General features: G+C 53.1%; 4 protein-coding genes across 4 annotated transcripts; 3 read left to right on the top strand and 1 right to left on the bottom strand.

Annotated features, from left to right (window-relative positions):
• Nucleotides 1-5,308: 5,308 nt before the first annotated feature.
• On the top strand, nucleotides 5,309-6,804 carry PG985_004127 (er membrane protein; the record flags this gene model as incomplete). The annotated part of the gene is made up of 3 exons (XM_066823896.1): nucleotides 5,309-5,438; nucleotides 5,498-5,775; nucleotides 6,211-6,804. 3 exons carry the CDS (start codon nucleotides 5,309-5,311, stop codon nucleotides 6,802-6,804), a joined length of 1,002 nt encoding a protein of 333 aa, XP_066687056.1.
• Nucleotides 6,805-10,983: 4,179 nt separating this feature from the next.
• Nucleotides 10,984-12,877, top strand: PG985_004126 (uncharacterized protein; the record flags this gene model as incomplete). The annotated part of the gene is made up of 3 exons (XM_066823895.1): nucleotides 10,984-10,999; nucleotides 11,180-11,757; nucleotides 11,825-12,877. 3 exons carry the CDS (start codon nucleotides 10,984-10,986, stop codon nucleotides 12,875-12,877), a joined length of 1,647 nt encoding a protein of 548 aa, XP_066687055.1.
• Nucleotides 12,878-14,383: 1,506 nt separating this feature from the next.
• PG985_004125 (THO complex subunit 2) lies at nucleotides 14,384-21,784 on the bottom strand (the record flags this gene model as incomplete). The annotated part of the gene is made up of 3 exons (XM_066823894.1): nucleotides 14,384-16,937; nucleotides 16,992-17,080; nucleotides 17,132-21,784. The coding sequence occupies 3 exons, from the start codon at nucleotides 21,782-21,784 to the stop codon at nucleotides 14,384-14,386; spliced, it is 7,296 nt and encodes a 2,431-aa protein (XP_066687054.1).
• Nucleotides 21,785-22,759: 975 nt separating this feature from the next.
• On the top strand, nucleotides 22,760-24,433 carry PG985_004124 (homoserine o-acetyltransferase; the record flags this gene model as incomplete). The annotated part of the gene is made up of 3 exons (XM_066823893.1): nucleotides 22,760-22,805; nucleotides 22,908-23,298; nucleotides 23,359-24,433. 3 exons carry the CDS (start codon nucleotides 22,760-22,762, stop codon nucleotides 24,431-24,433), a joined length of 1,512 nt encoding a protein of 503 aa, XP_066687053.1.
• Between the last annotated feature and the right edge of the window lie 2,018 nt (nucleotides 24,434-26,451).

Raw genomic sequence — 26,451 nt, 5'->3', positions numbered from 1 at the left:
TTCCGGCCAAACGAATGAACGGTTCTCCAGTCAAGGTCCGGCATCCTCATTGGGTCTCGCCGATCCGGCGCTTGAGCATGTTTTTGGACACATGACTGCCGTTGAAGATAAGGAGTAGACAAATAGGACTGGTTATCTGTAAGTCGTGTACACGTGTGTGCAAGGAAGGAATGCCGCCTAGATCGAGTAGTCACTGTCCACTATTTAACAACGAGGCTAGAGATGTAAGGGGGTATCCCACTACGGTCTATATCGCAAAGAACCGGTGATAAGTACGGAAGGTTAGAACATAGGTCTATGGAGAGCAGAGATGGGGTCAAGGCTCGGCACGGAATGTGAGTCTTTTGGGTCAAAACTTCGGTGATGAAGTGCCCAGCCACGGGCCCGCAGGCCGAGATCTTGGGTATAAGCCGAGCATCCAATGTAACGTGGAGCGGCAGTAGAAAAGGCCGCAGCCCCAACATGACCCTGAATGAATAGAGTTGGAGCACCGAGTGGGAAAATGAGGTGGTTGATTTGAGCAGGCACAGGGCAAGAATTATATTGATTGCATTGTATTGTATTGCTGACGTGAGATGCTTTACAGTCGGGCACATTTTATTGATTATCTGCATGTGGTAGGTATCTTCTCAATTGGACTGGTATCGTGTAAGGTGAACGGAGAGGACGGTTCTGGGGAAGATACGGCGTGCTTCCGTTTGCGGAGAGCTCCGGCGTCGTCGTCACCTTGCGTCTCGCCCGCTCGCCGGGGCTCATGACTACGCCTTCCCGTCGGGGGCGCTTACGGCGACATGTGTTCTGAGCCTGCATGCAGCAGGACTGATTCGACAATCCAGGAGGTTGGCGGGGGGCAGAGAAAAGGGCATGGATGAGGGGATGCCGAGCTGGAGAGACTGTAGGTAGGGTAGGGATTTCTCGTGTCTGGGTGAGTTCATGCAGAGTGTCATGCAAGGCAAAGCAGCTAGGCCTGCACATGCAACTACTACACCCTCTCTCCCGGATGCGAAGTGGTGGGGTTCCCAACAACCAAATGAAGCCTTTATCAGGCCAGCGTCGATGTGAAATCACAGCACTGGCACCTGGCAATCGTCGAAGATGGCATCATCGTCGCCAGCGTGGAGGCAAGAAAATCTGGAATATTCCCTTGCGGGTCGAAAAACCGTATCCTGGGCATCCCGCCCCCGCTCGTGGCCCAAATCTTTTCCTTGGAAACGCGAAAGTCCGGAGTTATCCAGTACTCTATTTTGCACATACGATGATCACGGTCAAGTGGGTTTCTGGAGATGTTTCACACCCTTCTTGTTTGGCGGAATCATCCATCACGCGGTTGCAATACATGCCATGATAGCTTCATGGGCAATTCTGCCGCACCGCGCCCCTGCTTTACGAATATTCGAGACATGTTGTTGCGCCGGCTGTGGCGGCAGTTTTTTGAGTTTCGTTTAATCAACCCACTCCGGTCGACCAGCTAGCTGCCAGCCAATCTGCACCGGGGCAAATTAGTCGGCATCAGTACAGTAGGTCGGCTGCGAGCTGTACGATTAGGAATAGAGGCCCTGCATGACTTGGAGATAGTTGCAGTTGCTGCGAACGTGAAAAAAAAGAGGTAACGCATATTTGATAGATAAGAATAAGAGCTATGATTACTTTACTGTATGTGCTTTTCGGTCACCCATCCATCTCACTGCCAGCCATGTTTCGTATTTCCTCAATGGGGGATGGAGCGGATCAAATACGAACTTGCGGGATTGGGTTGGCTGGTGCCTTACAAATCATACGACTGTCCACTGTCCAGTCCCCGTACAGCAAGCATATCGGCAACCGCTTGACAGCTGGAGCTCTAAGCCACCCCGTGATGATGGTATACGGGGTTGAAAGGGGATGGGCAATGCCAACGTGATTTTTACGTCGTGTGTATGCTCTTATCGGCACGGAAGCTTCAGCTATTAGCGGGTTTCTTCGTGGTCGGCGGAAGAGGCGTTTGATGAAGCTTTGTCAGTTTTAGCAAGCAAGGGACTCCCTTGTGCAGAGTGCTCGTAAAAAAAGACCAAAAAGACGAAACAGGGATATGCAGACCACCTCAGCTGCTCAGTGCACTCGCTTTATTTTAAAGTATTGTCGAGTAACATTGAGGGTATTACCAGGTAACGAATACAGTTGGAACTGGAATCGACCCGTTTGCCGTGTGCGCTCCAGCACTCCAGCCCAGAAGATTTGCAGGGTCCTAGGCTAAATATGTAGCAAAGATTGATTATTGGAACAATCCTCCTGTCGTCCCGGATACAAATGGTGGATTTCCAAGGAGGTATGTAGTAGGTATCTGCTAGATTGCCGCGTCTCCCTGTCTCATCTCAGGCCCTTGGCTTTCCAACCGAGCACTGCTGAAAGTTGAGCAGACTCGCAGATAGGGCAGATGTAGTGACAGATCCATCAATAGAAATAGATGCATAGCCTGGGTACGAGGGCTCGTAGGGGTCGCACTTGTGTCGCCGCTTCGACTTGTTGTTTTGGTCTCGGAATCTCCAGATTCCCAGGGCTCGCCTTTATTTAGCGAGAATGGACGGGACACGAGCGACAGTAACAGCTCATCGCTGTCGCACGCCGGAGGCTGAGTCGGAATGTTTCGTGGATTGTGTATATCGAGGAATTGGTCTACCAACCCCAAACAGTAGCGCATCTATCATTACCTACATAAACCAGATTGATGCGACAGTTAAGGCTGGATTGACTCGTGGAGGAGGCTCCAGAAGACGCTCGTAACCGCCGCAACGGATCCATGATGGAGTCTTTCTCTCCGCCGCCGGGGTTTTCGCGACCTCGTGTGAAATTGAAGACGGCGGAGTGGTGACGACATATGGTCCACTGGCTGAGCTTCCAGCTTGACCAGGTCCGTGTCGAGGCTCCTTGATTGATGGTGGATCTATAATCCCCCCCTTCTATTAGCATGCGCCAGGGTCATGGGGGTTGGGCAGGCGAATCTACGGACGGCTATCCGTGCTCGAGCGTCTGTGTCTTATCCATCAAAAAGGTGATTTATTGTAATTTTGTCCTGTTGCGCCACCTTCAACGTCAACAGAAGACAGCCACTGCTGCGAGTATCACTTTTCACCTACATGCTGCAGCACATGTGTGCGCGTAGTAATATCCATATGCAGGCAGGCATCAGAAGTGATAAACGGCGCCCTTTCGGATCGCCGGAAAATAGCAGTGTTGAAATTAACAATTCCCTCATGGAGGGATGGCAGCAAGCAGCAGTCATGTCCAAAAGGTGCTGGGCGTCAGCCAACAGGTTACGTGCAACGCAACCCGCCAACCCGCATTGGCCGACGGTGTCTGTCGGCTCACCCAGGGCTCCGTGCGCATGAGGCGCTAGGCCCGAAGCGTGCCGCGGTCGACGATCGTCAATTTCAGGGCAAGGTTGTTGGTGTAGTGCCTGCCAATTTGGCCCAAAGCTTCCTTCGGGATCCATCTTGATGAGAGCGCGACCAGGTAGGCACATACTAAACTAACGTATCAATGTATCAGTTCACGTCTCCGTACGTTACCTACCCATTCACGGCAAGCTACGTGTGCACCGCTGACTGTTCAAATGTACGATGGACCAAGGAGTGAAGCTGATGATGGGCGGACGACAAGGAAAAACAAAGGCAAGCCAGATAGTTTACCTACCTAAGACAGCCGTCAACAAAGCAGGAGAAGCTCCGAGTAGATCCAATAGTCGCTAGTGCGTATCAGCAATGATGAGTAATTTCAGCGGAACCGTGGGGGATGACGGTATGAATGACAGTCGGGTGTGGATGGTGGACGTGGGTGGTGGAAGAAGGAGCTGGCTGGCTGGCTGGCAACTGGCTACTGGACTAACTAACCTATTATTACGATTTTCCCATTCTTTCAAGACTCAAATTCTCCAAATTCCCGTGCATTCGTTTCTTGTTGATTGATGCTTTCGCTCTTCTTTCCCACCTTCTACCCCTGTTGAGACGCATGTCTGCTTTCGTTCGTTGTTCTTTTCACTTTCACCCCTCCCCCTGTTGTATTGTCTCTCGCTTCAGCCAACGCTTGTTCACTAGAGTCAAATCTCAATAAACAACAGGCTTGCCTGCTTATTCGTTCCGTTCGTTTGGTTTCGCTTCCTTGGAAAGAAACCCTCTTCATCCCCAGGCCCGCCACGGTCTTCTTCCCTCGCTGTAACTTTCGCTTCTCCGTCCTGTCGGACTCCTGCCGTAGAGACGACCGACAGTGTACGTGCACATAACACACACACACACACGCACCACACAGGCACAAGCACAAGCACGTACATACCTACTTATCTACCATTACCTGCACAGCTTGATCGCAGCCAAAACGGGAAACAGGTTAGGTACTTGTTTCGCGTACGACGACTTCAATTTAGGTGCCTACCACTACCAGCCCGCTCTGAGTCTGTGCTAGTCCTTTTGTCTCTCCTCTCCACCCCCCTGGTCGACTACTGCAGGCCAAAGAAAAAAAAACCACCACATCACCCACACCACAACAAGGCAAGGATACTATCCGGGACCAGTTCTTGGTCTCTGAATCCACCCGTCACCGATCGTTCTTGGCGCTCGCACCAGCAACTCGTCTCCAATACTTCCCGGCTCCTCCCACATCGCCTCTACCCAACTACGCCCAATCACACTTCGCCTGCCTAGCATTTTCGAGACCTGGGTCTCAGTCGGCGGCACTCTTTTCTACTAGCCTTCCGATTTCTCTTTTCCCTTCCCCTACTAGTAGCTATCACTTCTCTTCTTCTCCCTCCCATCCACAGACCTCCTAGTTGTCTGTCAAGATCTTGGCCGCCCACCTGTCCTTCCTCCCTCGTTCAACAGAAGGACACAACAGTCAGGTCTCCGGTCTCCGGTCTCTCCATCCAGCTCCCGGACTTATCGACCGTACTGGACAACGCCAGCTCCATCATCCGAGGAGCTGTTGGTCTTGCAAATCAATCCTCCACCGCAGAGCAGACACATTGTCATGGACAGGAACAGCAGCCCTTCTTCTCTGTGAAATTCTCGTGGTACTGCTCGACCGCCTTTCCTATTCGATATTTGGTTGGCAATACTTTGATTGATTGTGAGTAAGGCGTTATTTGGGCAGCCTGGTCCATGCACAGATTTCCCCAGACGACCAGGACCTGGTCGACTACCTATCGATATTCGCTACCCGATCTCCGACGCGACAACATTGCCCTCCTTGCTGCCAATTGCGAATCGAAATCTATTCTTTACTCATCGCTCGGATCTGTGCTAACCATTGCCATAGCAGGTTGAATCCTACAAAACCAATCATGGCTTATTCTCAACCGACCGGGTCTTTATTGACTCTGGTCACTTTGCTGGCTCTGGTGAGAGCAGCTATGGGTGCTTCGATTCCCATGACCTATTGCGCGAGTATCAATACTGGTTCAGGCGGCGGAAGTAAGTATCTTACCTTCTCACCATTCTGCCTGACCTGATGGTGCTGACACATGATGAAGCCAGCAGCATATACCAGTCGGACGGCCTTTGCCGCGATCAATGCAACGACCAGGGAACCGCATTTGCCGTTATTCAGGGCCAGAACTGTTGGTGTAGCGACGTGGAACCAGGCAGATCTGTCCAGGTCTCGACATCAAAGTGCAACCAAAAGTGTTCTGGTTACCCCGATGACACATGCGGAGGGGATGGCCTGTGGGGCTACATGATGCTCGGCAAAGACCCTTCTGGGACCCAAGGAGCCGACAAGCCTTCGCCGACTGCAACGAAAACTGCACAGGTAAGTTATCCTAGTTGATCTTCGATTGCTGCGTTTCATTTCTCGTCGTCTCTGTTTCTTGTCTTTCTCTCGTGCCGGGGTCATGTCCAGTTCTTTGGTGTATCAAGCGCAGGCAGGTGTGGCGCCATTGTGTCTTCTGCTACTTCTTGCATTGCGTTGTATCCATTCCTGGCAACATCGACCGTATGGAGGATCTCTTACTTAACAGTGTGAGATGTCAGGGCACCGTAACTGAGACTATACAGAATACTGTTACGCTCAGTCCTACTACACATGATGACCCTCCTGTTCTAACTACTATGACCACTAAGCCGGCTGTATGCAACCATCTATATTTTCTTATTGACCTGTCCCCGGGACACATTCTATTTCCTTTGTCAAGAGATCTAGATCCAGGCCTATTATGAACAACAAACTAACTGAGAACATCATCAGCCCTCACCTGATCCTTCGGATGATCCAAAAACAGAGGAGCCACTACCGAAACCATCGCCAAGCATGTTGGTTTCTACTGTGACGCAAGATGGGAGTGTCAGCGTCGCAACTGTTACTGTGTACCCGCCACCAGTAGCCCCAGTACCTACCGGAGCAAACACCAAAGAGAGCCCCCAGGTTGACTCGGGGTCCAAAGGACTATCGACTGGTGCAGCAGTTGGTGTGGCGGTCGGTGTCATAGGAGCCATCATCCTAACGGGAGCCATCGCCGCCTTCTTCTGGCTTCGACGGAAACGCCGTCACCAGAACCAGGCCCTGCTAGATCGCCAGAATAGCGTGCGAGGTAGCTCAGCCGGCATGATGAGCACACCGAGAACCGAGATGGCATCGACTTGGGACGGCGACTCGATGGGCCGAAGGAACAGTCGACTAATGCCCCATGATCCTCGCATGGACCCGTACGCAACCAACATTTACGGCCGCTTCGACAACAAGAGTCATGAGAGCATCAATACCCTCCGAGATGACCGAGACTACTCCAGAAGAGTACTCCGGACAACCAACCCCGATCCTACGGATGGCGAGCATCTGTGAGGCATATGATAACAATCTAGACAACGCCGGGGTCCAGAAGAAGGAGGGTTTTGATGACGCACACGACATATTCGGACGGGTCCAGATTTGGGTCTGCATTTGCATTTTTTCTATTTTGAGATACCAGGATGGCGTTCTAGGGAGGGTTGGGATTTCAGGACAAAGAAGGGAGTTCAGACACAACTATGGCGGACTGCGGCCAGCAAAATATACGACGGATGGATGGAGTCCCCAGGCAGGGGGACTATACGAAAGCGGGTTCTAATCTTCTATACCGCCACGTCTCGACGACTGGTTTCCAGAACCACGAACACCAATGCGACCACTGCGGCATTGCTGCCTATCACACGGTTACGATACACGAGCATCTTCTCAAAGTTGTCGACTCTGTTCAGCTTTCCCGGTAACATGTGACACTCCCGGGCCGAGCGAGTCCGCGGAAGACTATGGCGGCGAAGCACGATGTGTCTTGGGTTTCTCGTAGAATGTGTTGCATGTACATACGATAAGGATGTGGCATCCTTGCGGACCACGACAGCGATGTGATCATGTTCCATGATCCTGCGCTTGACTCTGGAATATCCTAATTACAAACCAACGGTAGTCCCAATGAACGACTGCCTCTCAACTCTACCAAGGACTTTTCACTGAATGTCTTGACTGGCTACTTGATTAATTTCGGGAAACTGTTTATTCTACTCTGTGACGAAGCTCTACGTTCTATCTTTGTGCAATATTGTCCATTCCTTGTGGCTGCGGAAGGGTCAGGATAGGACGCCTATATTATGTAAGGGCGCTGCGGAAGCCAAATTAAGATGAGGATGTTCATAGACCTTGCATCACGGCGCATTCCCCCTGACATCGGCCTTGGCTCTCAATCATACAGAAAATATGGCTACACGGAGGGGGGCCAAATTACTTGTGATCAATAATGCCAACGCGATTCTAGCGACATAATTGGCGTCGCTGCACATATACGTTGTGGGTATACTACTACATGAGAAATGGGAGGCCTGCTTGCCGAGCCGAGGGATCTTTCCCGGCCAATTTCTGTTTCTACTAGACGCGCTAGGTCTTTAGTTGCTGGGCGCGTCTCCGTAGCTAATCTCCAAGAAATCGCCCCTTTTTTCCACAGATGCACGACTAACCTACTAGACCAGTGAGTAAGTACATCATGTCCAAGTATCTCAAGGACATTCATTGACTATGGATCTGCATGTCACGTGTGAGGTCGAGCACCCCCCCTCCTCCGTTACCCATCTCCGGCGGCGTGCGGGGCTCATCACCGACGACTCGGGTGTTCGGGTTTTAATATTTACTATATTTCTCTCGGGGCCTTAAGGTAAGGCGTTTATGGTTGATACGACATAGGCATTGGGAGCATTCACATGTTTGGAACTCCTGTGCCACCTGACCAATTCCGAGCTCACAGTTGTATTTTCCTTTTTCCGGAGGGCACACCCGATGCGTCCTGATGAAAGTGCCGGCGCTATGATGCGGTGGCTGATACTGCCTCCTGCTTTTTCTAATTTGCTCAGTGGCATTGCTTTTATTGGTGAAGCGTGAACCGACGCCCGAGGGGGCTGATTGACTCTCGGCAGACCGCGCCACAGGAGTAGGGGGCCGCTGCGGTGTTACCATTCCATGTGATAGGGGCCGTTCATTTGCAGCTCTAGGGCGCGCTCCGGCAATCGTGCTCGAGACGCGGTTCTGGCCAGGCTTCCGGGCGCGACACGCTCCGTGACGGCTTTCCTTCCAGCTGAGTCCCTTACCTTTGCGGTAGAGTAGGTAACGTTTGCGATAGGCTTCAATGGCGGGTGTCAAATCGAGTACAGAGACGAAAGGCAAGGTGTAATTTCTTTGCCCCCTTTCTCCCCTCCCCCCTTTTGGTTGAGGCACCGTCTGTTCGTTGAGGTCATCCCAAGGGGAAGGGAGCAAATGATCGGACGAGATCTTGCTTTTTGTAGTTCATGCAGAGTCATCCGAACCGTATCCTCCTCCTGAAGGAAAAGGAAACACAGAATCGGCCGCAGCGACCCTTAACTGCGCTGTGTCTCGGTTCTTGTCGCACTCACCTGCCGGCGAAGCAGGCGAGCCCTGCATAAGGACGCACACTACGGCGAGGTGACCCTTTTGATGTGTGGTGTTCCACCAACTGTACCTACCAACTCTTGGCCCAAAGTCAACTCGAAGAAACGGCGGATACCTCCCTCGGGAGAGCCTGGAGTAGAGTGACGTCCACCAGTATAGTATGGCTGCCATGAGAGCTTGGCGAAGAACCGACACACGATGGTAAGGCTTGCCGCCCAAAATTCCGGCCTCAACCCCATCGCCGATGCTGATTCACCTGTCCTGAGAAGTAAGCTTTGTTGGTAGGCGTGTAGCTGTATGTCTTAGACCCCGATGACCTCGTGTCAAGCTGCGTGAATCAGCCCCTGCTGCTGCTGCTGCTGCCACCTCATGCTAGAAGATGCAGCGGACATTGAGGTCCACGAACGGCGCAAATTTGCGCTACCGTATCCCCTCTTCTATTGCCAGGCGGTGTTGAGAAGAGGGGATGCCCAGACAATTGTCGGAATCCGGCATTGGAAATAATGGCAAGTGTTGAGGGTAGAAGAAGGTGCTTCGCCACATTTACAGCCCGTACGTAGGCCGCAATATTGAATCGAGTCTGCCTCGCAGCGGCATTCGGGCATAAATGAGATTGTAGTCGTCTGACACTAGGTGCGTCTCTACCTCGGTGCATGCTTCTATGGGTCGTCCTATTTCTATCTCATCTTATGTCCGACCTTCGACCGGCCGGCCCATGCATCCAGCCTTGGCGGGCCTGGCTGCCTGGAGCGTTGGGACTTGGAAGCATGGGCGGATAGGGGACACAGACGGCGGAGCGATGGTGTGCCCATCCGACGGAAAGTTAAAAGGTTATTGTAAGGTTATTGCGATGAGATTGCGCGCGCGAATAGGGATGCACGCGTGCCTTTATACCTGATGCCGGATCAGATGGGCAGTTGCATTGACGGATGGGATACGGTTCTGGAATCCGACATGGATACCCTTTTTGATACCCTCAGTGGAGGGCACAGAGGGGGGGGCCCTGGCTGTCCGTTAGTGGTGATAGGCAAGTTCTAGCGGCCTTCATTTCATGCAACCACAGGCAAGTCAGCCTTAAGTGCCCCCGACGGGCAAGCAAGTACGACCCCGGCGGTTTGGTTCGCTGTCGGCTCGCTGTCGGGCTTGGAGGGCGAGAAAGAGGACCCCTTCTGCCCCTCTTCCCTGGCCTCGATGGGCTGTTGTTACAGGCGCAACCCTGCAATCTCGGCCTGATTCGCTGAATTCGTAGGGGCCCTCTCGTCGCACACAAAGCTGCGCCTCTTGCGTCGCACCCGCCAACTTGACCCAGCTGCCAGCAGCACTTCTGCCAGCACACTGCACATTCTCTGCAGCCTACTGCCTACCATCACTTCGACTCCCCAATCCCATTGCTTCGAGATGGTGATGCCAAATGGCGTAGTAATACAAACCACGTCCACGCCCACACCGTCATTCCGACACTGCCACTTCTTTGTGTTGGTTGGGACAGTATTACTAGTTTTATCTTTTGCATAGCAAACCAAACCGCAATTGATCGCAGTTCAACGCCCGTATTCTCGACCAAAACTGCCTCTCCCTTATTGCAGGTCACATATATAGCACCTGGGTCCCGACTAGTCTGTTTCTCCCTCTTGGCACAATCTGTTTTATGATCGAAGCTCCTTGGTTTCGCAACGTCGCAACAAGGGCCAACTTTTCTTGTACCCATAATCATTTGACACTTGCATTTGACCTGGCTGCAACCCGCCCTTTCCGACCGTTGTTAATTCCTACAAACTGTCTACGCCTAGCAGCACTTTCCTGCGCTGCGCCGACCTCACCGCACTCCGACCATCGCGACAGGACGCCCAATATTGTAGGCGCTGAGACTGAGAGGGATTTGGTGGCAAGCGCGAGCGCTGCAAACAAGTGCCAAGCTGTCAGGAACGGGATCCGCGACACGACAAGAATACGCGATTGCAGTAGAAGCGACTGGACCGACTGGACTCGAATGGTTTTACTTGGGGAAGGAGCGAAGAGAATCTGGGTCCGAATGCCGTCAATACGACACCGCAAACCGCAAATATGAATTTCACGTGTAATACCACGATGGAGGAACTGCGAGGTAAGTCAATGGCTCTGTCCACTTCTATGCGGACGAATCGCACCTCCAAAAAACGTCTTGGCTCCAAATAAGCCTTGATCATCCCGTCTTGTCCCGCATGCGCCTCCCGCGCGCCAAGATGAACCCCCAAGAAGAGGAATGATAGGGCAAACTACCAAACATGATGCTGACCACCAACAGTCGGTTCCGAAGTCCAGATCGTGCCCGGCTTCACCTTCCACATGCTGGCCATCATTATTGGAGGCGGCTGTGCTGTCATAGCAACCATGACGAGTTTATACTTGGTATGGATGCATGCCCTCAACTACACCAAGCCCCGCGAGCAGAAACACATCATTCGCATTCTGTTCATGATTCCCATCTACTCCATCTCGGCCTTCCTGTGCATCTGGAAGTACTGGCACGCCGTCTACTACCAGGTCATCAGCGACTGTTACGAAGCCTTCGCCATTTCCTCCTTCTTTGCCCTCATGTGCCACTATGTTGCCCCCAACTTGCACGAGCAGAAGGACTACTTTCGCCACATGTCCCCCGTCCAACCATGGGTGTGGCCCGTCACCTGGTTTGCCAAGTGCTGCGGAGGCGAGCGTGGTGCTTGGAGGACCCCAAAGAGCGGGCTGACTTGGTTCAACATTGTCTGGATTGGCGTATATCACTACTGCTTCATCCGAGTGGCCATGACTATAACCGCCGTGGTGACCGAGTATTTCGACCGTTACTGCGAAACGTCGAACAACCCCGTCTTTGCCCACATCTGGGTAAGTCTTTGGCCCCCCTCCCTATATTTTCGCGAGCATGCGCCTCTAACCATATCCTTTGCTGCAGGTCCTCGTCGTAGAATCGCTGGCCGTGACTATTGCTATGTTCTGTCTCATTCAATTCTACATACAGATGAAGGAACCCCTGGCCGAGCATAGACCCTTCCTGAAGGTCTTGGCCATCAAACTCGTCATTTTCCTGTCTTTTTGGCAAACCACTGCCATTTCCGTGGGTACATCCACGTTGGGCATTATAAAGGCCAATGAGGTTTTGGCCTATCCTGACCTCAAGGTCGGCATCCCGTCTCTCCTTCTCTGCTTCGAGATGGCTGTCTTTGCTATTCTGCATATTTGGGCCTTCCCCTACCAGCCATATGTTCCTGGCGCCAAAGCATCTTATTACCCGCCCTCTGACCCATCTCTGGGTTTGGGAATCCGAGAAAACGAGCGCGGCGCCCCGAAAGGAGGCCCACTGGGTCTTATGGCTATACTTGATGCCCTGAACCTTTGGGACATTATCAAATCGTTTGGCCGTGGCATTCGATGGCTCTTTGTTGGCGTTAAGAAGCGCCACAACGACACTAGCTACTCGGCCAAGACGGACGGCGTCGACACGAGCTATCCCATGAAGCCTTATGGAAGCGACCCAGGCACCAAAAGCACCGACCACTTGCCAATAGCCAGCGAGTTCCGTCGGAGTCAGTTCGGGATGCCTGTGCAACATAACTTGTCAGGCATTCCCGAGGAAAATGCTGCATTGATGGACCACGCTCAGGGCATCTCTGGATCGCCGCCCCGACACGCCAGCCCGCCATTTCAAGATCCGCATGGGGGCCCGTTTTACGATGGACCACTAGCAGCACCGCCGAATTCGGCCTTCAGGCCCTATCAGCCGTATGCAGGTGATGATGGCGATTTAGGCGAGCCTATGCGCCCGCAGCACAATGGCACCCCTTACATGGAGAGTGAACGACAATACTACCAACGACAGCATCGGAATGGTAGTTTCAGCAGGCCGAACCGAACATCTACACAGATGAAAGTTGGAAACGCTCTATGGGGCGACAGAGGGCCGCCGCCGCCACCAGGCGGACCCGGCGGACCCGGCGGCGCGTTCTAACCAACAAGAAGAAAAGGAGCGGGACAACAGAATACGAGAGCATATACCCACCATCCTTGATGAAGCTGTAACGATACCACGTAGCCCCTATTCACACATGCTGAAGTAACCTGGCTTTTTCTTTTGAGTATTTATTTTTATCGCATCGAGATACCACCAAATGATTTAGATTCTGATTGGCTGGCTGGTTTGGATCTCTTCAGTTCGGCGTCCAGGAAGGCAGCATCCATTACAGGCATATATATACCAACACTTTATACAATTCACTACAATTAGATTACTACCTACGTTTACACTTTTGGCTTCGCTGTGCATTTTCTCTTGGCATATCTTGCAATGTACCTACTATTAAGACACTTCCTTGAATTATCAGCTTGTTTGCTGCAATATATGGAAGGGTCGCAAGGGGTGCTTTTGAGAACGCATCAACCGATGGATCCAATCGATCTAACCGTAAATATCTGTGGACTTCGAGATATGCTCATTTGGGAAATTGTCTCCTTATTTTCTAAGATAGACGCAAAAGTGTCCTTCTGCCACTATATGTCTTTTCAAAAGGCCTTCTCTGTCTAAGTATAATGTCACAAGTCCGCAATACCGGCGGCCGTACTCACTTCACCATTGCCCAAAGTCTTTCCCCGCCTCTTAAGGAGCACGCATACAGGAAGGTACGTGCTTCACTCAGAGGAGCGAAGAATGAGCTTGAAAGAAAAAGAAAATCATCTCATTAGTCCAGTCTCATCCCTCCTGTATCATATGCATAAGCCAACCTAACCCCATCCATCCATCCATCCATTCTCCGTCGCAACACTTAAAACTCCGTTTGCTGTCGTCGATAGCGTATATATACAATGCTGCTGCGGATGCAGCGATTACGAAAGTCGAAATGGTATAAAAGTTCAGAAAAACGCCGGCTCAATATGGGGTGGGTATCACAAGTCTTCCGTGTCTAATCAGATTCGTCCGGGGGTGGGTATCTCGAGGATGGGAAAATTGGCGCCTCCGCTAGCAGCAGTAGGGAAGCCCCGAAAAGTAGAATCGGAGAAAGAATTATTATTCGTCAATCTCGCTTGTTGGGTCTGCTCGATCCGGCCCTGCCTGTCTTGTGCCTGAACCAAGATGCCGAAGAAATAACGATATCATGTGAGGGAGAATTCACTCGCAAGGCCTTCCAGGACACGCTGGGTGACTTGCTTTCTCGTTTTCCCCTCTAGTGATTTCCCATCTCCCCTGAACGCCCAATGCAATGCCTTCGTCGTTGTCGCGGAAAACAGAATAAAAAGGAATCCGACCAATGTAGATGAAGTAAAAGATGTGTGATTTGTTTATAGGAAATTCCAATTGCTGAGAGTAGCGACCGGTTGTTTTGCTCTGACTGTAAAATCTGCTGCTGCTGCTGCTTCTGCTTGCTCGCCCGCATCTCTCTCTTTCTCTCTTTCGTATGATGTACAGGGTGTATACATGTTCGGACAGGCGACATCACAATGGGTAATACCTCTGGCGCTCCTAGCGCTGTCTCTGTCTCTTGTGGCTGTCGGGTGTCGGTGCCGAGTAGCCTCCCTCCTCGCTTCGGCGCTTTCGACCGCTACGCCCGCCGTCCTCGCCTCTTGGTTCTCTGGACCTATGGTCCTCGCCCCGTGGGGTTCCGCCAATTCCACTTCCATGGCCGCCTCCTCCTCGGCCACCTCCGCCGCTGCGCGAGTGTTCGTCGTGTCGGCCGCTACCTCCTCCGTCGCCGCCACGGTGGCGAGATTCACGTCCTCCACCATCACCACGCCCATTACCCACCACTTCGGGACGACCGCCGAACTGAGAGTCCCGAACGTTACTCGAAGACTCCCGACCGGATCGCCGCGAAAATTCTCTACCACCGTCTCTGGCTCCACTGCCAGGCACGTCACTGCCAGGCTCCCGCTCGTGGTATTCTCGATGTTCCTTCGATCTTGAATCACGGCTTGGGCTCTGGTCACGACTGCGGGGAACCCGTTCCGACTGGTCGTGGTGACGCCGACTTCGTTCACGGTCACCACGACTCGACCGTTCATCACCATTGGCACCACCACGAGACGAACTGGGTTGCTCTAAGCGATCTGGGAAAGATTCGGGGCGCTCGTGCACAGGCGTCGATACGGGCGATGCTCCTGTAAGCACCTGAGCATCCGAGCCGGCAAGGTTGCTACGCGAACTACGCCCTCGCAAACTGCCCCCTCGCCCAGCAGCCGGATCGGCGCCAGAAAGAAGATTGTTGATACCAGCAAGCTGTCTTCGGCTTCCACCCTTTGCCCGATCAGTAGACCCTGAAGGGCCAGTTGGCACAGACGGGCCGTTGCTTCTATCGGTGCCCGGGGTGATAGGCATTGGCCCAGAAGGCTGACGAGAACCTCCATGACTTCCATGACTGGGAGGTATGGACGGCCTGTCTGGTGTCTGCAATGGCGGCAGTGTCCTGCCATGCTGAGATGGACCGCTGGGCGGCTGGTTCGCCCCGATACGGTTCATGCGATCAGGATGAACACCGACAGAGTTGACCCCGGAGCCAGGGAATGCTGGCTGCGGAGAAGACGGCTGTGCTCCAGGACCGCCTAGCTGTCTGAGACGGTCTGGGTGGATGCCTGGACCTGAACCACTGGGCGCTGACGGCGAGTTGGCGGGGGCATTCCCGGGTCCAGCAGCTTGCGGGCCACGACGTGGCCTAGACGACGCAGGCCCCGTAGGCGGCATATGCCTCTCGGGAGATGCCCCTCTTGGGGGCGCATCCATGTTTGGATATCTGCCATCACCACGTCCAGGCTGTTGCTGATTCTGCGGCGGCGGAGGGCGTGTCATATTACGACCTCGTCCTCGAGGGCCGTCAGGGGTGTTTGTTGGCATATCTGTCACTGATGGGATGGCGTTCAATCGTCCATAGTTGGGGTCCTGCTGGCTTGCTCTGAGGCGTTCTGACTCTGCACGGGCCCCCGTAGGAGTTGGCTGAAAGACGCTTCCAACATCTCGCGCCTTTTCCGGAAGTGCGCGGTCGATTTCCCTATCAGCCCGATGGCCTGTAGAAGGAACTGGCTCAGCTCGGTCATCTCTGGAAGGTGTCTGATGATCCCCACGGTACGCGCGAGATGAGCGATCATCCCGAGTCGGCTCACCGGATCGTGTTTCGGAACGCTCCGTCTTTCGCGAAGGCGAATGGTGACGGCTACCACGATCGCGACTTTCCTCTCTCGATGGACGGCCTGGCCTCGAATCGGCCATCAAAGCCGCGCGGGCGGGATTGACGAGGGTATCCGGCGCATCGGCACCAATAAGACGTGCTCTTTCAGGATTGACTGTTGGGCCCGGTACTTCACCTCCTTGGCCAGGAGGGGGCATCGATTTGGGATCTGCCTGCGCATCTCTTGGACCCCGGGCAGAGTCCGTGGTGCGTCCGGCAGTCGCAGATGCTGCACGGTCTCGGGATGAGCGAGTCTCTCTATCATGGGTAGACGGTGGTTCCCAGCGAGGTGGGCCGTCGGCCCGTGGCGTGGTCCGATCCCGGTCAGAACGAGACGCTTCCCTGGGAAGGCCATCGGTAGGGCGTCTATCATTGCTGAAGGACTCTCTTGGCGGCCGGCTGCCTCTTGTGGCTTCGCTAGGTCTCGGCTCCCTTGGCTCGCGTGGTTCTCGAGTTTCCCTCACATCCCTACGCTCTCGGGTATCTCGGTGTTCACGAGTATGCCCGCTTTCGGCCACGGCACGAACTTGGGCGTACTCATCTTGTCTGAAGTGGCCGGGGAGTGGCACGTCGGGTCGACTAGGCAAACCAGGCGGGAGGCTAGGTAGAGTCGAAGACTTCAGTGGTTCTCGTCTGTTAGGTACTGGGGACTGGGTTGACGGGCGCGCAGTTGGTGTGCTCGGTCGTCCTGGTCTAGCAAGCTCCGCCTTTTGTGGCAGTGTATTCGGCTTGTGTGAGGACGATGGTAGATTTTCTGTATCCTTCCTCTGAGCGTCTGCCGAGGCTGCAGAGCTAGGTCTATGATCCTTCACCTCGCCATCTTCGTCCTCGGCAGTGGTTCTCGATCGTCCAGCAGCGCTATGGCAAGGTTAGGTAATCTGTGAAAGCGATTGGTTTGTACAGGGGACTTACCTCGCAGGCTTGAACTCTGGCGCGCTGGGCCGGAGGCTTGCCGGCTTACTTGTGTCTGCTGCCTTCTTTTCTTCAGATGTGTCGCCGGTCTGCTTGGGGTTAGGATTCGGTTGTATGGACCTCGGCAATGGTTTACTTACGACGTTGGATCGGAAAGCCTGCACCATAACCCATCTGGATTCGTGCTTCTTCAGAGCCGAAGCAGCCGTGTTGGCAGTGACAGACAAGTCCACGCGGTGGCTCTGGCCGTCTTCATTATTCTTGGTTGCTGCTTCACGCTCCGCAATCTTCTGCAGAAGTTGCATAAACTGTCTGCCCATGAAGTCGACTGCCGGGAAGTAATCAAGAACTGCTTTGAGGATGGTTATGGCGTTGCGGATGTGCATCCACTCTGTTCCTTGGAGGCAAGACCTCAGTGCTGCGCACAAATTCCTATGCCATGTCCACAGTTGGTCACGGAAGTGATCATGTTCCATCGTCGACGAAGGCTTGCCTTCCTCATCAACTGTGATGGCGAAACCAGCGTGTTTGCCATTTCTGGTAGCCTCTTTTTCATAAGCGTCTTTGCTCTTGTGCCACTTGGCCAGGTCCCCGAGAGAAAGCTTGATGAACCGTCCCAAAAACTCAGCCTCGCGAATGCTACAGCTGAAAAGCATGGACCGAAGCCTATTGACGCTAAAGAAGCGCTCATAGAGAGCCGTGATTTTAAAGTTGGACACCTGGTTGTCGTGCAAGAATCTGATCATCTTGTGGCAGAAGTCCGCATCACCTGGGGAGAGCAGCATTCGTGGGACAATGCATTCCTCGATCAGGACATCTGCAACAGCATTCGACTTATCCATACCGCCTGAAATCCAGGCTGGGGCAGACTTGAGCAGCATAACCTTGGTTTTGCCTACTCTCTCTTTCACATGGTTGACTTCCGTGGTCAACTTCGACGCGATCTGGGTAAGCTCGTCGCGCCTGCGCCTGCTCTTGTCCTGACCCAGTTTGGTCATGTCGCTGCGGTCCTTTTTGATGAAATCCAGTTCCCTGGATATCCGTACAGTCTCAGCATTGTAGCTGCTGGCTGGGATGCTGAGGTCGCTCGTCTGTAATGCCCAGAACAGGACATAGAATTCGGGACTGACGGAGCTCCACAGATCAGATGGCATCTGAGCCTGAACGGCTTGAACGATGGGATTCAGTACTTCCAGGAAATGATCTGGCTTCTGTGAAATCGCGCTCGGGGTCGAAGGGCCCTCCACAGACGGTACTTTGTTGTCTTGACCATCGATTACCATCTGATCCTCGGATAACTGGGGCGCCAGCAAACCACTGCTGCTCTCGTCTTTGGTCTCCATAGATATATCGCCCTCCGTATCAGCTGCAGATTCAACAGGTGTGCTTGACGAAAGGCTTCGTCCCTTGAAACCACCCACACCTGGGCCGGTTAGGTAATGCGCAAGACTGACACGCCCGATCAAAAAGGCCAGATCCGCATCAAGACCGTATTCAGTCATGAGCTCGGAAATACTGGGGACGAGGGTATCGAATTCCTCGGGCTGAAGGTTGCTCCGGAGTAATTCTACATACTGAACAAGGGCTTGCTGGGAGTCGTCAATAAGGGTGGCTATGTATTTGATGTGCGTGTCATTCTCAGAAAGGTGATAGATGGCGGACTGTCTATACTGTGCCATATTCGTCAGAAGTCGGGGGGCAAGCTCGGTTTGGACCAAAGCTTTCATAAAGCGGGAACCACTCTTGGTAGATTCGAAACGCTTGTCGCCTAGATTGATAAATGTTTGGCGCCTCAGCTCCTCGCCGCCACTAAGAGCGGCCAGCTGGGCATCGGTAAAGTCGATATCCGAGACAATGCCGCCCATGGACGTGACCAGTTCGCGCAGAATGACAAGGTCGGTCGAGTTGCCGCGGGAAAGTTGGTCATTAACATATTGGATGAGAGGGGTGGGGTTCATATTGCCATAACGACGGAAAACCTTTCCGGAGAACTTGGATAGCGCTTGCAGCCATTTGCTTGTCAGGAGCACAGAACCTTCTTGGGTCCTACTGCGCTGCTTGCCACCGAGAGAGCTCATGAGCGACCAAACCAGGACATCATGGCCAAGATCGGTGAAGTACTTGGCACACTCGACGAACGCTTCAATCAAGTTGCTGTAAGCTTCAATTTGGTCGAGGGCAACCTTGCAGACGATACCCGGCGAGAATAGGGCGACCTTGGCCAGGTGTTTGGCGGAGCTGGAGATATTCTGCAATGACAGGCGCTTCAAAATCGCCAAAGTGTCCAAGCGAGCGTATTTGAAAGCCTTCGTCATGGCCGGAACTCGGGAGATTTGGCCTTCGTAGCATTCGGCGTATATGTTATATCGCACTTGGCTAGGATAGTGCTTCAGGAGACTCCAGACAGCGTCAACAACGTCGACATTGGAGTTTGCCAGGTTCAAGGCGGGAACAATGACGCGTTTCAATAGCTCTTGCCACCTGTCGAGGTTCGTTTGCGAAGTATCTTGATGGAGACTTCTGGAGCCGATAGCCGTGAGTTTCTTCAGCAAGGCAGGTGATCTTCCGATATTCACACCAGAGACATTGAGTAAGGTGCCGCAAAGCGTGAAGACATCATCGACCGTGTGGCAGACCGGTACGTTGTCCGACCATTCCTTGAGGTAGTACTCGTACGGGAGGCCCCTGTTGAAACCATTTGCATGAGGCCACTTGAGAGGTTTTGGTGGTTCCCGTTCAGTCAGCTTCACGCTCCCCTTGGAAACTCCAGATTGATCTACGGCTAACTCCCGCTTGCAGGAGTTGGCTGTGATTGGCGTGGTCTCTCTTGGTCGTGTGTCCTGATAAACCTTTTCAATCGAATAGAGCAGTATACGGTTGATAGGTGAGATGATCTCATCCGGATACGCTTCCGTTAGCCATGGGAAGCGCCCAAGTAGGAAAAGGGCTTCAGGGATGGCGCCAATTAGTAGGAGGTGCTGAACCAGATCCACTTTGAGAACCTCCTTTGGCTCAGGAAGACTCTCTTCTAGAGCGGCCTTCGCGCTGGCTTCTTTAGATTCCGCCTCAGGTTTCGTGGCTTGCAGATCGCGAGAACGAGTGGGCAGTGAGGGGAGAGTATCATCGGGCAATGCGCCAGCTTTGAGCAATGCATTAGGCTCCGCTCCTTGCCTATCTTTCTTCTCCTTCTCTTCGAGCTCCTGCGCACGTCTCTCCCTCACTGCCTCCATCTTCTCATCCTCTGGCCATAAATGGGGATACAAATCGGGAAGGGAGAAGAACCCAACTTTGATCAGATAAGCTGCGAGATAGAACAGGTTTGCTGGGATGATCTCGTCCTTGTCGCGTGCCTGTGAAGTATAGAACCGGAGCTTGAATCCGAAAAGCTGGGCTGCTGTCTGGTTGCCACTGGGAGGGAGCGTCTTCGTTGCCTTGATCCATTCTAGTTCGAACTCGGTCTTCGCTCTTGAACTTGGTGCTGTGTTGAGGAAAGACTCAATGTCTGCATCTGTGGCTCGTCTACCTCCCAGCTCAAAGAAAGCGTCGAGGTGAGCTTCCCGAGCTCGGTCCCAGAAAGCAGTGTCTCGTTGCACTCGCCTGTAGTCCATGTCGGCTTGTTCGTCAGGAGTCAGTTGGAATGAGGCGCCTGGCAAAGCCCATCGTGGAAGACCGCCGGTGAGAACAGGGTCGTAGTTCTCGATTTGACTCGATGGCCACCACGAACTGACTCTGAGAAACATGGTGAAGTAGCGGAAAGTCCTCATCATTGTAGAGGCAAAGACATCAATGACAATATCCAGGACCCGACCAACATCCATGTCAAACGTGCCAATCAGACCTTTGATACGCTCGAATCCAGCCTCGACGCCTGCTCGGGTGAGCTGCTCTTGATTTAAGCTATGCGGTGTCCAGTACAGCTCTGTGATGAGCTTGGCGAAGCCCTCGGACTCTTCTCGAAGGAGGTTGTAATTATTCTGGCGATATAGAATATTCGTCGCGTAGCGAATGCCCATTCTTGCGAAGGTATTCCGGACCAAGCCTAGCTTATCTATGACCGACACGTCGAGGGCCTGTCTGAGGAGTTCGGGCGATACTTCAGAGGCAATAATGAAGTCGCGAAAACGGGGTTTGGAGGCTTCATCCTCGGTGTCGAAGAACATGGAGATGGTGTCAACAAAGAGGTCATGCGCATTAAAGGTGAAGTCCATGCCCTGGCTGTCGTCAGTGTCAGGCTGTGGGCCGAGTATTCCCTTTATGCAGGAGCCGGCCTCGGTTGGGTCAAGTCGGTTCTCCATGACGGCGCGAGCGAATTCTTGGGATATCGTAGCGATCTCTTCAACATCCTCGTCGTTTCGCGAGGCAATGCCATGATCAATGACCTCTTGGCGGCCGCTTTGCTTCCACGCCGATAAGCGAGGACTCGTCAGCACCGCGTATGTATAATTTGACGACATGACTGGAGACGGAGGAGGAGCCATGGACGCGGTAGGCGTTGCTGGCGGCGGTATGTTCACAGGCTGTGGCGCCTTTTGCGACGCTGAACTGGTCGGGCGCGCGACAGGCGAGGTGATGGGACCACGGTTGTTGGTAGCCTGGTTCATCGACGCATTGGAATCGCGGCGCTCGGCATTCCTCGATCGTGTGTTCCTACCGCCGGTATTACCAGAACGACGGCGGTTCCCTCCATCGTACCCGTCTCGGTCATGTTGGGCTAGACTTGTGTCTATAGGCCGATGGGGAGATGGTCGAGGGGTGTCGGAGGCTGGCTCGTTTCTCTTGCGCTTCGGAGGCATTTTGAGCGTCGCGCAGATTCTGATGCAGCTTAATTAGCGACAGCTCGGAGCGGCATATGGCAAGGACGAGAACGCAATGGGGGTTTTTGCGATATCAAACGGAGAGGCATACTCAAGCTGCAGAGGACAAACGGGAGCCCCGAGAAAGCTGCATCAACCACTTCCAGACCTACGGCTAAACTGTGAATGACGTGTTCGCGTTGGGGACCATTCGGTGGCAGATGGAAAGAATCGCGGTTTGGTTTGCTGGTTTAGACGGCAGAAAGAACCTTGGGCCAAAGGCAGAGAGAGAACAAAGAAAACGGATATGGGGATTCTGCTGGCGACAAGCTATTCTTGTCTTGGATTAAAGAGTGCACCATGCATGGATGGTTGGTCGGGTAAGTGGTCTTCCAGCCAGAACGGATTATGGTCGCGTAGCACTGGAAGGAAAAAGAAGCCCAGGTCGCAACTGGCCGGAAAGTTGAGGTGAGGCTGAAAGGTTGATGTTGAAGCCGGATGGAGCTGGACGCGGCTCGCGTGGAGAATTAAAACGAAGAAGCTGCGATTGTAAAGATGTAACCGGGCGCGGTAGGAGGCTGTAGGCTGTGCAGTGTCTGGGTCTGGGTCTGCTGCAAATTGACTCTAGGTCAGCCTTGCCTTGCTGTTTGTTCTTCAAGGTCTGCATCTGGGTCATTTGACTGCAACTGTGCTCCAGCAGCTTTTAGTTCTCAAGCTCCACGGTACCTGCCACAAAGTACTCTGTGGGGTTATGAGCTACACAGGGGTGTGGCTCTAGAGAGAATGGCGGGCTTGACTCATTGCGTGCTTAACCTCGACTTAGTACATAACTGCGATCGACCTCCGGTTTTTCGACCGATAATAGGACCTGACGTTTTCGTATCTATCTGCCGGGCCTTCCACAGAAATCACAGAAACTTGCATGCAAACACCTTCAACGTAATCGAGACTGGACCTTGAACTGTCCGATTCACCATGGCGCCTGACGACAACCCCTCTAATGGCTCTACGCCGAGATTCGGTGAGTTACCACCGTGGAATGATGCACTCCCCCTCTGAAATCATCTGTATCCCGAGTTTCGTCTTGCGCCAGTAAAAAGAATGGTGACTGAATACTTCCAAGAAAGAACTCGGCAGCAACCTGAGAATCCGTATGCTGCCATGATTCCGGACCAGGAGATCGCCATCATCCCCTCCTTCACATTGGAATCTGGGGTCACCCTGAACAATGTGCCCTTGGCGTATACCACCCGCGGCAAGCTGTCCGCTAATCGGGACAACGCCATGGTCATCTGCCATGCCCTGACTGGAAGTGCCGATGTCAGTGACTGGTGGGGTCCGCTGCTTGGTGGCCCTGGCCGTGCCTTTGATACTTCGAGGTTCTTCATCATTTGCCTGAACAGTTTGGGTAGTCCGTATGGTACGGCTAGCCCAGTCACTGCCAAGGACGGCGACCCAACCAAGGAAAGATACGGCCCCGAGTTTCCTCTCACTACTGTTCGGGATGATGTCAAGTAAGTCCCTACATCTACATCGAGAATGTCGACTTAAAACCGAGCTGATCATCGCCATAGGCTTCACAAGATGCTCCTGGACGATCTAGGCGTTCGCCAAGTAGCGACTGTCATTGGTGGTTCTATGGGAGGCATGCTTGTTTTGGAGTGGGCATATTTTGGCAAAGATTATGTTCGCTGCATTGTACCCATCGCCACTTCCAGCAGGCACAGCGCCTGGGGAATCAGCTGGGGTGAAGCACAGCGACAGAGCATTTATGCTGACCCCAAGTACGATGATGGGTATTACTCTTTCGAGGACCCTCCCGTGACTGGACTAGGTGCCGCACGTATGTCGGCTCTGTTGATGTACCGAAGCAGAAACTCCTTTGAGGCAAGGTTTGGCCGCAACATTCCGGACCCGGCCAGGCATCAGACTATTCGGGAGAAGCCACGCCCCAGCACCCCCTCGGAGGCTCATTTTCACATCCACAACGATGGGCACACGGTTACACGTACGAACTTATCACGAACCAACAGTGGATCGCTCCAGCAAGTCAAAGTCACGAAGGAAGCTGACGACCCATCCACCAACCCGCCGGCCAAGGTGGAAGTAAACTCCCTCGATCCGCAGTTTTCCGGGCCTAAGGAGCCCGTCGAAAGTCTCACAGGCGGCGACTCGGTCCCCACGACGACGTACTTCTCTGCCCAGTCCTACCTGCGTTATCAGGGCCAGAAGTTTGTCAAGCGTTTTGATGGCAATTGCTACATTGCTATCACGAGAAAGTTGGATACACACGACGTTTCCCGCTACCGGGCGGACACTATTGCCGAGGCTCTTGCGCTCATTGAGCAGCCGACTCTCGTTCTTGGGATCGAGAGTGATGGGCTCTTCACGTTTGCCGAGCAACAAGAGCTTGCCCAGCACATCAAGAACGCCAAGCTTAGCGAGATCGTTAGCCAGGAGGGCCATGACGCTTTCCTGCTACAGTTCGAGCAAGTCAATCGGTACATCTTGGACTTCCTTACCGAAGTCCTACCCGATATTATGCTCAAGGAGGGCGAGGCCGTTGTAGAAGCAGAAGCCGGTGTCGGGCAGATAACCAAATCCAGTGTATTCGGCGAAGCAGAAGTAGAAGACATTACTGCATGGTAGGCCTTATACAGAGTTCCTGCAATAGAATATATTTGCATGTCCTCTTTCGCATATTCCCGCCTCAACGTGGGGAGTCGAAACTGCATTGATACACAACTTGTTCGCACACCATTCTTTTGGCCCCCGAGCCATCTCATTTCTTCGTTCTTCCCATGGCTTTCTGGAGATCCGTCGATGACAACAGCGGGCTCTCTAAGTGACAGAAGTACATGTTTCGTTTGATACTGGACCCAAGTCTTAAGATGCTGATTTGCTCCGCCCAGAGATGAGCGCCTTAATTCCCGTAACGGCAACCCATCCGACCACTATCACCGTGACTGCCAGTCGAATCTCCCTTGCTACGCCTGTCGCTGCTTGGCCGATGTGGATGGCGTGGACATGGTTTATAGTGCCCGAATGCTGGGCCGCGAGAGCAAATGATTCCATTGCTGGCCAGAATGTCCGGACAAGTTGCCTGGGACTACTTGTTTAGGTGGAATGGTTCGGGTAGGTTGCGTGCCGTAAAAGTGGTAAGATTTGGAAATTGTAGGTGGTTGTAGTCCCATACGTCAGTATTTTCTTCTCCCTCGTAGATTTCAGGCTAGTGAGTGCCCGCTGGAAATGCGCCCTATCAGATGTTGGCTCGCCAACACAACCAATGTTTTCGTATATGTCAACAGACGTGAAATGCATTCAAATGGAAATACCGAGTCAACGCATGTTTCTCTATGTTGGCTCTCCTGGTTGCATGGCTTCGTCAGGAATGTATTATGGACTCTCCAAAATTGAATGCAGCTCAATGTCGCGCGTGCTCTGCATAGAGGATATGCTAAGGTGTTAGCAGTCTTGCTTGGCTTGGGCTAAGGCTCCAATTACGAAATGTCTGACTCGACGTCTATCTCCAGGACGAGAAGGAACAGATAATGGTTTGGGTGGTTACTACGAAGCTTAGCACCAGAAGAACCATGGTCAACTAACCCCTGCAGATGGGACCGATCACACACCGGACAGAGCCGATCGCATTGGAAGTCACTGGGCTCGATAAAGGGGTAGACTCGAAACATTTCCAGACAACCAACGGAGCCCAACCACACTTGACGAGATCACCCATGCCGTAAGCTGGAGCTGCGAATGTGTGGTTCCTGAGCTGTCAAGGCTGGTCCAATCACGGAACGCTAGAGCGCGTCGGCCTTTGAGGCCGCAAAGAGGCCGTTTGCCGAACTGCATACGGATGGCGGTATGGTGAAGAAGTCAAACCGCAGCCAACAGCATCATGCATCATCGACACAGGACCGAAGCCGAAGGCACGTTTTCGTGCTTGCGATTCTCATTGGTACCTGCAAAGCGGGCACCGAGCCGGGGGGCCTATCGGTACTGATCTCCATTAATTTGGAGCATGCAGCACGGTTGGTCAGCCGCATCTAAGTACATGCAGCTTACTCACTCAATGTAGTACCTACCTGACCGAGAAGGCATTTGGAAATGCACCGGTTTCGATTTCCACAATGCTACCATCCCAAACAACAGGGCTCCAGCAAAGGCAACGAGAAGTATGTTCATTCTGGTGCTGCGCGGTGCCGGGCTTTCCCAAAGACAGACACCGTTGACGTTGGCGTTGACGTTTTGAGTTGGCTTGGCGGCCGGGCTTTTAGGGGTCCAGGATAGCCTAGACTCGTCGATGGGCTGGCTGGCGTACGGGGTTCATCCGTGGATACTGATTTGACAGTTCCGAATTTAGACCTGTCGACTATTTACCTGAATCCAGCAACGACACCAGATGATTCCCTGCCAAGCACCAACATCAGAACGCATTGGCATGGATACGCCACGCTTACTCCAAGCAAGGTACCCGATAGGCTGTTCGCTCAGGGGATGATCTTCTCTTCGTGTCCCCCCTTGGGTCTTTTCATCCATCACATACATACATGGCATTTGGTTATATACATAACCGCCATCCCGTTGCGCCACCTCGTTGGGTCCTTGGTGAGCACAGGCACAGGCATAGGCAAGAAGGTTTCTCACATGTCGGTTTGCTGTCT

This window comes from Apiospora marii, assembly GCF_038362585.1.
Source record: "Apiospora marii strain CBS 49790 chromosome Unknown utg000003l_segment0_segment0, whole genome shotgun sequence".
NCBI lineage: Eukaryota > Fungi > Ascomycota > Sordariomycetes > Amphisphaeriales > Apiosporaceae > Apiospora > Apiospora marii.
This window is presented reverse-complemented; position numbering and strand designations above follow the sequence as displayed.